The sequence below is a fragment of the Salvelinus fontinalis genome, chromosome 2 (genome assembly GCF_029448725.1).
Source record: "Salvelinus fontinalis isolate EN_2023a chromosome 2, ASM2944872v1, whole genome shotgun sequence".
NCBI lineage: Eukaryota > Metazoa > Chordata > Actinopteri > Salmoniformes > Salmonidae > Salvelinus > Salvelinus fontinalis.
In genome coordinates, this window is record NC_074666.1 from 1,453,095 (window position 1) to 1,463,776 (window position 10,682).

General features: G+C 48.8%; 1 protein-coding gene across 4 annotated transcripts in view; it reads right to left on the minus strand.

Annotated features, from left to right (window-relative positions):
- LOC129869604 (ephrin type-A receptor 5) overlaps positions 1–10,682 on the minus strand; it is a 194,964-nt gene that overhangs the window by 44,487 nt on the left and 139,795 nt on the right. For all 4 annotated transcript variants that reach the window (XM_055944183.1, XM_055944164.1, XM_055944155.1 and 1 more), the window contains exon 8: positions 10,309–10,411. In XM_055944183.1, the coding sequence (XP_055800158.1) occupies positions 10,309–10,411 (103 nt within the window). The remainder of the gene's footprint in view (positions 1–10,308; positions 10,412–10,682) is intronic.

The window sequence follows — 10,682 nt, forward strand, 5'->3', positions numbered from 1 at the left end:
GTATACTATATAACCACTATTATACTATATAACCACTAGTATACTATATAACCACTAGTATACTATATAACCACTAGTATACTATATAACCACTAGTATACTATATAACCACTATTATACTATATAACAACTATTATACTATATATCCACGATATAACCACTATTATACTATATAACCACTAGTATACTATATAACCACTAGTATACTATATAACCACTATTATACTATATAACAACTATTATACTATATAACCACTATTATACTATATAACCACTATTATACTATATAACCACTAGTATACTGTATATACTATATACTATATACAACCATTGTTGCCTTCACCGCTAAGTTGCGACGAGTAATTGACCACCCATTCGGCGGATGAGAAGCGGCCAGCCGACTGTTCAACCTCCGCCAAGGGGCCAGACCAGTGGTTGACTTTGCCATTGAGTTCCGCACCCTCGCCACCGAGAGTGGGTGGAATACGGAGGCACCGCTTACCGCTTTCCAACTCCATCAAAGATGAACTGGCCGCTCGGGAACTGGGAGAGAACCTCAAGTCCCTGATAACGCTAGCAATCAGGCTTGACAAACGCATCCGGGACACCACTAGAGCATTCCGGGTTTCCTGAGCACCCCAATCCCACCGAGCGCAGCATGGAGGATCCCATGCAGATGGGTCACGCACGTCTGAGCCCACAGGAGCATGACAGGCGCATGTGCGAAGGCTGCTGCCTCGACGGCGGAGGTCTCGGCCGTCTCCGTGCTCCCTGCCCAGAGCTGACGGGAAACGCCCGGACAGGGGGAGACCCTGACGAGCTGTGCAGTTACCTCACGGCTAACCAGTCTGTTACTACCCTCCACTGGGACAACCGTCAGCACAAGATTCCAAGCCTTTGTGGACTCCGGGGCAGCGGATAATTTCATTGATCAAGACTTTGCCAGAGAGTTACAGATTCCTTGCATGAAATGTCCCATCCCTCTGCAGATTCAAGCCCTCAATGGATGTTACGAATCCCGCCGAGGATGGTGCCTCTTCCCGTTCGGGCGGCGCTCGGCGGTCGTCGTCTCCGGTCTACTAGCTGCCATCCCCTTTTCTGTTTTCCTTTGAGTTTGTCTAATTTGTTTCACCTGTTGTGTGTTTAGGTTAGGGGTTATTTAAACCCAGTTTGCCCGCTGACTTTTGTGCGGGCTTGTTTTTCTGTTTCGTGTTGGTGGTGTTCAGGAGTGGATTTCTATGTTACATTTTTCCTTGGACATTATTCTTTACGCGCCCTGTGTGTTGTGAGGCGTCGCAGAATTATATGTTATTTCTATAAGGAAATAAACATCCACTTGTTAAAGATATTCCTGCTCTCTGCACCTGACTCTTTTATTCCACCACTGGAAGTGTTACAATGGACACCCCATTGGCTGTGGTCAGGTGGAATATTTGACCAAGCCCATTCTACTGCAGGTTGGGGTGAACCACTCTGAGACTGCTCCAAATAACCCCTTTATCCTAAGTTACCCCTGGCTAGCGTTCCATAACCCATTTGTTTTCTGGTCCACTGGACACCTACTAGACTGGGGTAAGGACTGCCAGAGTAAATGTCTAAGACCTCCACCGAGGGCCTCGCCGTGTCCTCCTGCCTCCCTTGAAGACCAACACTTTTTGTGTTCTCCGTCCCAAATACTTCGACCTCTGGGGGGCCTTCAGTAAGAACCGGGCTGTCACACTTCTCCCTCATCATCCTTACGACTGTGCCACAGAACTCCTACCCGGTGCCATACCTCCCCGGGGTCGTCTGTACTCCCTCTAGAACCCCTGAGGCAGCAGTCATGGACAATTCCATCTGGGAGTCACTGGAGGCAGGTTTCATTCGCCCCTCTACATCCTCTGCTGGTGCAGGCTTCTTCTTCGGGGGTAAGAAGGATGGAGACCTGCATCCTTGCATCAACTTCAGAGGGCTGAACCAGATTATCATCAAGAATCGTTACCACCTATCCCTGATATCCTCCACATTGGAGTTGGTACAAGAGGCCCAAACTGGACCTCCGCAACGTTTATGATCTGGTGAGAATCAGGAAGGGAGATGAGTGGAAGACTGCCTTTAACACCCCTAGTGGCCACTATGAGTATTTAGTCATGCCCTTTGGCATGACTTCGGCACGGCATGAGATCCACGTATCCCAGATTTCCTTCCTGGTTCACAATATCTCTACCGCTGGCATCCAAATGGACCCCGTGAAGAGTGAGGCAGTTGCCGACTGATCAAGTCCAACCTCACTCAAGCAGGTCCAGCGGTTCCTCGGGTTTGACAATTTTTACAGGCGTTTTATACACAACTTTGGTCCTAACTTGCAAATCCCAGACCAGTTTTTTGCTGGACCCCCGAAGCTGACAGGCTATTCATGGAGCTCAAGGGACGTTTCACCTCTGGACCAATCCTCGTTCATCCTGATCCTACTCGTCCCTTTGTGGTAGAGGTGGACGCCTCAAAGCGGGGGTGCCATCAGCCGAGGCATTCATACGACGATGTCACAGCACCTGGATCGGAGTGCGATCCCCCTTGCTCCGCTTCTCTGCCCGACACCAACATCGGGCAACAGAGTCTATCATACAGAGACGGTGGTTATTTAACGCCTATCTGTATGAGGCTCAACCGAGAGTAAACAATATCTGATGGGTTGTGTCAGGACAGTGGGTCGTGTCAGGACATTGGGTTGTGTCAGGACAGTGGGTTGTGACAAGACATTGGGTCGTGTCAGGATAGTGGGTTGTGTCAGGACATTGGGTCTTGTCAGGACAGTGGGTCGTGTCAGGACATTGGGTTGTGTCAGGACATTGGGTTGTGACAAGACATTGGGTTGTGTCGGGACATTGGGTTGTGTCAGGACAGTGGGTCGTGTCAGGACATTGGGTCGTGTCAGGACATTGGGTTGTGTCAGGACAGTGGGTCGTGTCAGGACAGTGGGTTGTGTCAGGACATTGGGTCGTGTCAGGACAGTCTGTTGTGTCAGGACAGTGGGTCGTGTCAGGACATTGGGTTGTGTCAGGACAGTGGTTTGTGTCAGGACAGTGGGTTGTGTCAGGACATTAGGTTGTGCCAGGACAGTGGGTTGTGTCAGGACATTAGGTTGTGCCAGGACAGGGGGTTGTGTCAGGACATTAGGTTGTGTCTGGTTGTTGTGTCAGGACATTGGGTTGTGTCAGGACATTAGGTTGTGCCAGGACAGTGGGTTGTGTCAGGACATTAGGTTGTGTCAGGACATTGGGTTGTGTCAGGACATTAGGTTGTGTCAGGACATTGGGTTGTGTCAGGACATTAGGTTGTGCCAGGACAGTGGGTTGTGTCAGGACATTAGGTTGTGTCAGGACAGGGGGTTGTGTCTGGTTGTGTCAGGACAGTGGGTCGTGTCTGGTTGTGTCAGGACAGGGGGTTGTGTCTGGTTGTGTCAGGACATTGGGTCGTGTCTGGTTGTGTCAGGACAGGGGGTTGTGTCTGGTTGTGTCAGGACAGTGGGTTGTGTCAGGACATTGGGTCGTGTCTGGTTGTGTCAGGACAGGGGGTTGTGTCTGGTTGTTGTGTCAGGACATTGGGTCGTGTCTGGTTGTTGTGTCAGGACAGGGGGTTGTGTCTGGTTGTTGTGTCAGGACATTGGGTTGTGTCTGGTTGTTGTGTCAGGACAGGGGGTTGTGTCAGGACATTGGGTCGTGTCTGGTTGTTGTGTCAGGACAGGGGGTTGTGTCTGGTTGTGTCAGGACAGGGGGTTGTGTCTGGTTGTGTCAGGACAGGGGGTTGTGTCTGGTTGTTGTGTCAGGACAGGGGGTTGTGTCTGGTTGTGTCAGGACAGGGGGTTGTGTCTGGTTGTGTCAGGACAGTGGGTCGTGGCTGGTTGTTGTGTCAGGACATTGGGTTGTGTCAGGACATTGGGTTGTGTCTGGACAGGGGGTTGTGTCAGGACAGGGGGTTGTGTCAGGACATTAGGTTGTGTCTGGTTGTTGTGTCAGGACAGGGGGTTGTGTCAGGACAGTGGGTCGTGTCTGGTTGTTGTGTCAGGACAGTGGGTCGTGTCAGGACAGTGGGTTGTGTCAGGACAGTGGGTCGTGTCAGGACAGTGGGTTGTGTCAGGACAGTGGGTCGTGTCTGGTTGTTGTGTCAGGACATTGGGTTGTGTCTGGTTGTGTCAGGACAGTGGGTTGTGTCAGGACAGTGGGTTGTGTCAGGACAGTGGGTCGTGTCTGGTTGTTGTGTCAGGACATTGGGTTGTGTCAGGACAGTGGTTCGTGTCAGGACAGTGGGTCGTGTCAGGACAGTGGGTCGTATCTGGTTGTTGTGTCAGGACATTGGGTTGTGTCAGGACATTGGGTCGTGTCAGGACAGTGGGTTGTGTCAGGACATTGGGTCGTGTCAGGACAGTGGGTCATGTCAGGACAGTGGGTCGTGTCAGGACAGTGGGTTGTGTCAGGACAGTGGGTCGTGTCTGGTTGTTGTGTCAGGACAGTGGGTCGTGTCTGGTTGTGTCAGGACAGTGGGTTGTGTCAGGACAGTGGGTCGTGTCTGGTTGTTGTGTCAGGACAGTGGGTCGTGTCTGGTTGTTGTGTCAGGACAGGGGGTTGTGTCAGGACAGTGGGTTGTGTCAGGACAGTGGGTCGTGTCACGACAGTGGGTCGTGTCAGGACAGTGGGTCGTGTCAGGACAGTGGGTCGTGTCAGGACAGTGGGTTGTGTCAGGACAGTGGGTCGTGTCACGACAGTGGGTCGTGTCTGGACAGTGGGTCGTGTCAGGACAGTGGGTCGTGTCAGGACAGGGGGTCGTGTCAGGACAGGGGGTCGTGTCAGGACAGTAGGGTGGAGGAAAGGCTAGGAAAGACAGGCCAGTGACACATACACTGAATGGTGACCAGTTGAACTGAATATACATCCATTATGATACTGCTGATCAATACATCCATTATGATACTGCTGATCAATACATCCATTATGATACTGCTGGTGTAGATCAATACAGTTAGCTTTACCACTCTGACATCGCTGAGGTGGAGTACAGCTCTGCTGGTATGTTGTGTTGTGTAGAGGGCGGCAGCTCCCGTCTCTGTTAGTTCACTTTTCCAAGCCGTCTGGTCTTCTCTGCCAGACTCTTGTCTCACGTTGGGATGGTCGTCCCACACTCTTCTGGTCTTGCTGCGACGAGGCTCAGGCGTCTGAGGCGGAGACTCGAAACTAATGAAGACTCTTCGTCGGGCAACATTGCAACGTCGATGTCAAACTCGATATCTGATCCCCTATCCGACTCCAGATCATGTCCATTCGTTTGATTCGACACATAGTATGTTGTACTCAGTGTCTGATTTGACTCTCTGAGTGGAAATTATCTTCAATTCCCAGCCTTTCATAATTAAATAATTAGACCGCCCACAACGGCCACAAATCTTCCTCATCTTTACATTATTGTTCTAAATTCAAGCATCCTCTTCGTCTTCATCCTGATGTCAAATCACAAGCTCAATCATCAGTTTCTATCTGGATTCTATCGCCCAATCATCCATTGACGATATTGATTATGTGATGAGAGAGACATTTTAGCGCCTGGGTAGCAACGTCCTTTTGCACATTTGTGACTCATTCCAGGAAGACAGGTGAATGTCGTATGTCACTACTTCACAGGGGAGGCATTTGTAAAGGCATTTGTAAACATTTTGGGGCAGAAATGCCTTCTGGAACATGTGAAATTCCTGCGCCTTTGTAACGGCAGTCTAGCTCTTCCTCCTCCTCGGACGAGGAGAGGAGAGAAGGATCGGAGGACCAATGTGCAGCGTGGTAATTTTCCATGAATTTAATTAACACAAAGACAAGATACTGACAAACTAATACAAAACAACAAACGACCGTGAAGCTACAAACGAAAGTGCAATACACAAGCTACTAACGTTAGACATAGACACTATACAAAATAACAAACAAACTAACCGTCACAGTCCTGTGTGGCACAAACACTGACACAGGAAACAATCACTCACCAAATCCCAACACAAAACAAGCCACCTATATATGATACTCAATCAGGGACAACGATTGACAGCTGCCTCTGATTGAGAACCAGAAACAGACGAACTATACACACAACATAGAATTCCCACCCAGCTCACGTCCTGACCAACACTAAACAAGCAAAACATACAAGAACTATGGTCAGGACGTTACAGTCTTAAAAAAAAACGTGTATGCCATCTGTAAATATGAATAAAATTGTTAAATTACGAGCCTAGTTGGTTTAGCCACGGAAAAAGTCAGGAACCTTCCCACTAGCCATGATTGGCTGAGATAATGGCTGGGTTGGACATGCCGAAAGATGAGTTCGGATTGGTCTGCCATGTAGCAGGCTTCTGTCCATAACATGAGCTGCTCAGTATGTGTAAGTAATCCTTTCCACTGCAGCTTTTTTGAAAGATATTAAGAAGAACGGTAAAAGTGTTGCTGCTTCTCTCCACTTTCCTGGAGGACGATCATGCCACGCTGACTCTAGATCAGACGATGAGCAAATCCCCGATTTAGGTCAGAACATTTGAATTGAACCAGACGTTGTCGTGTCCTACCGAAACGGTGATCAACAATGATCGACAGAAGTTGACCAAGTTTTGAAATCTGTGGAATGCCCGGTGGAAGCAGAAAAATATAGCTAAGGAGATGGAGAATATTCTGGCGTTTGATTGTAAATATGCGGAGGTAGTCAAAAGGAGAACACACAGCCTAATGGTAGCTAACATTGAACCTAATTGGCTAGCTTTAGCTACCTACAGTTTCATGCGCGGTGGCTAGCTATGACAATCAGTTTGTATTGCTAGTAGTACGGGTTGGGATTATTGCCGCATTCAAAACAACTGAGAACTCGGAAATCTCTGACTTCTGACTTCAGTTTGTTTAAGACAACTAAGAACTCGAGGGGAAAAAAAGTAGCTCCCACTGGGGAAATGTATTTTTTAACGATCATCCAACTCAGAATTTCAACTCGGGAACTCGGGTCTCTTTCTAGAGCCCGGACTTCATGATTTGACCTCTATTTTTCCAAGTTCCCAGTTGTCTTGAAAGCACCATTAGGTTTAACTGTTTAGCTAGCTAGCTACATGTCTAAACAACAGACTCCACTTCACCAGATGATTACATCACCCATCAATATTTTTACATTTACATTTTAGTCATTTAGCAGACGCTCTTATCCAGAGCGACTTACAGTAGAGAGCATTTTATTACATCCATTTTATGACATTTTTTTTTTTTTACATACTGAGACAAGGATATCCCTACCGACCAAACCCTCCCTAACCCGGACGACGCTATGCCAGTTGTGCGTCGCCCCACGGACCTCCCGGTTGCTGCCGGCTGCGACAGAGCCTGGGCGCGAACCCAGAGACTCTGGTGGCGCAGCTAGCACTGCGATGCAGTGCCCTAGACCACTGGCCAGGTGTGTCTGGGGGGTGATTACGGCCATCTAGTGTATTTCATGTACATGTCTAGACAATAGCGACCAATCCACTTAGCTAGATGTGGTTTTAGCATTTCCTTCACATGACCCATCAATTTAGACAAGTGTGTCTCGGTAAGAATCATCTAATAATTATAAAACATTTACACAATATTTATCTGGACACTTCCTATTTTTGATATTGCTACTATGCAAATATACGAGTAACCATTTCACTGTACCGTTTACACCTTCTGTATCCTGTGTATGCGACAAATAAACGTTGGTTTTATTTGATATAGTGTGTGTTTATCAGAGACAGTAATGTGAGGAACAACATGACCTGCGCCAAAGTCAGATTATGATATCGGGACTAGATGAAGTGTATTTTTACCTGGAGTTTTTCCTTATTGTGGGCTACTACTGTCACCACTTTTAGTCTTGATATCTTTGGTTGTTTACTACACTACTCCCTCTGTTTAGCACATGGCCTCACATGTGAATGCTTAAAGAGATGGGTGGGGCCAGGGCTTAAGAGGGTGTGAGCGAGGGATCCGCTATTTTTAAGGGAGACTAGCGTGAGGCCAAAGATCTATCTGAATACTATGGTCAAGGCCACAGCTAAGGCAAGATGGGATCTATCTAAAGTACTGGCACCAAGGCTATGGCAGGATGGGATTTATCTAAAGTACTGAGGCCAAGGCTACGGCAGGATGGGATTTATCTAAAGTACTGAGGCCAAGGCTATGGCAGGATGGGATTTATCTAAAGTACTGAGGCCAAGGCTACGGCAGGATGGGATTTATCTAAAGTACTGAGGCCAAGGCTACGGCAGGATGGGATTTATCTAAAGTACTGAGGCCAAGGCTACGGCAGGATGGGATTTATCTAAAGTACTGAGGCCAAGGCTACGGCAGGATGGGATTTATCTAAAGTACTGAGGCCAAGACTATGGCAGGATGGGATTTATCTAAAGTACTGAGGCCAAGGCTACGGCAGGATGGGATTTATCTAAAGTACTGAGGCCAAGGCTACGGCAGGATGGGATTTATCTAAAGTACTGAGGCCAAGACTACAGCAGGATGGGATTTATCTAAACTTCTGAGGCCAAGACTACGGCAGGATGGGATTTATCTAAAGTACTGAGGCCAAGAATACGGCAGGATGGGATTTATCTAAAGTACTGAGGCCAAGACTATGGCAGGATGGGATTTATCTAAAGTACTGAGGCCAAGGCTACGGCAGGATGGGATTTATCTAAAGTACTGAGGCCAAGACTACGGCAGGGTGGGATTTATCTAAAGTACTGAGGCCAAGTCCACAGCAAAGGCAAGATGGGTTCTGTCTAAAGTAATGAGGCCAAGGCTACGGCAGGATGGGATTTATCTAAAGTACTGAGGCCAAGGCTAGACTGGTACTGTGACTGTTGGTATTGTTGTTGTCAGCAGCAGGCAAGTCATATTACTGTGACTGTTGGTATTGTTGTTGTCAGCAGCAGGCAAGTCATATTACTGGGACTGTTGGTATTGTTGTTGTCAGCAGCAGGCCAGTCATATTACTGTGACTGTTGGTATTGTTGTTGTCAGCAGCAGGCAAGTCATATTACTGGGACTGTTGGTATTGTTGTTGTCAGCAGCAGGCAAGTCATATTACTGTGACTGTTGGTATTGTTGTTGTCAGCAGCAGGCCAGTCATAGTACTGTGACTGTTGCTCTATGGTGGTGATGTTGTCATGCAAAGTAACCTGTGCAGCGTACGTGAAACAGGATATTGTCTCTGCCTCAGCTTCCTGTGAGGGTATTGTAGAACAACCACAGAATAGAATGACGTAAATGATCATTGTATTTGTATGAGAACAGCCCCATCCTCCCCCCGCCGTAGCCTTCACACACCAGACATATGTTAAAGCCATAAGCCGTAAACATCACAACATGACCAGAGTTACCGAAAACACTAGAGAAAGGGACAGAGACAGGGACAGAGACAGGGACAGAGACAGGGACAGAGACGGGACAGAGACAGGGACAGAGACAGGGACAGAGACAAGGACACATATGGGACAGAGACAAAGACACAGCTAGGGACAGAGACAGGGACAAGGCATGTGACACAGACAGGGACAAGGCAAGGGACAGAGACAGGGAAACAGACAGGGACAAGGCAGGGACAGAGACAAGGACAGAGACAGGGATGGAGACAGGGACGGAGACAGGGACACAGACAGGGACAGAGACAGGGACACAGACAAGGACAGAGACAGGGACGGAGACAGGGACAGAGACAGGGACACAGACAGGGACACAGACAGGGACACAGACAGGGACACAGACAGGGACACAGACAGGGACAGAGACAGGGACGGAGACAGGGACGGAGACAGGGATGGAGACAGGGACACAGACAAGGACAGAGACAGGGACACAGACAGGGACAGAGACAAGGACAGAGACAGGGACGGAGACAGGGACAGAGACAGGGACACAGACAGGGACACAGACAGGGACAGAGACAATGAAACAGACAAGGACAGAGACAGGGACAAGGCAGGGTACAGAGACAGGGACACAGACAGGGACAGAGACAGGGACAGAGACAGGGACACAGACAGGGACACAGACAGGGACACAGACAGGGACACAGACTGGGACAGAGATAAGGACACAGACAGGGACAGAGACAGGGACACAGACAGGGACAGAGACAGGGACAGCAACAGGGACAGAGAGAGGGACAGAGACAAGGACACAGACAGGGACAGAGACAGGGACAAGGCAGGGGACAGAGACAGGGACAAGGCAGGGACAGAGACAGGGACACAGCCAGGGGACAGAGACAAGGCAGGGGACAGAGATATGATCTTACCTTCCACTAAGCAGTAAGCCAGTCACCAGGGCCAGTAGTATAACCCCGACAGTGATGGCTACAGCGACGATGGGGACCTGAGACTGGTCACTGGATGCAGCGACTGTTGGGGTAGAGCAGACTGTTAGCAGGGACCTTGACACATAACAGACTGTTAGCAGGGACCTTGACACATTACAGACTGTTAGCAGGGACCTTGACACATTACAGACTGTTAGCAGGGACCTTGACACATTAAAGACTGTTAGCAGGGACATTGACACATTACAGACTGTTAGCAGGGACCTTGACACATTACAGACTGTTAGCAGGGACCTTGACACATTACAGACTGTTAGCAGGGACCTTGACACATTACAGACTGTTAGCAGGGA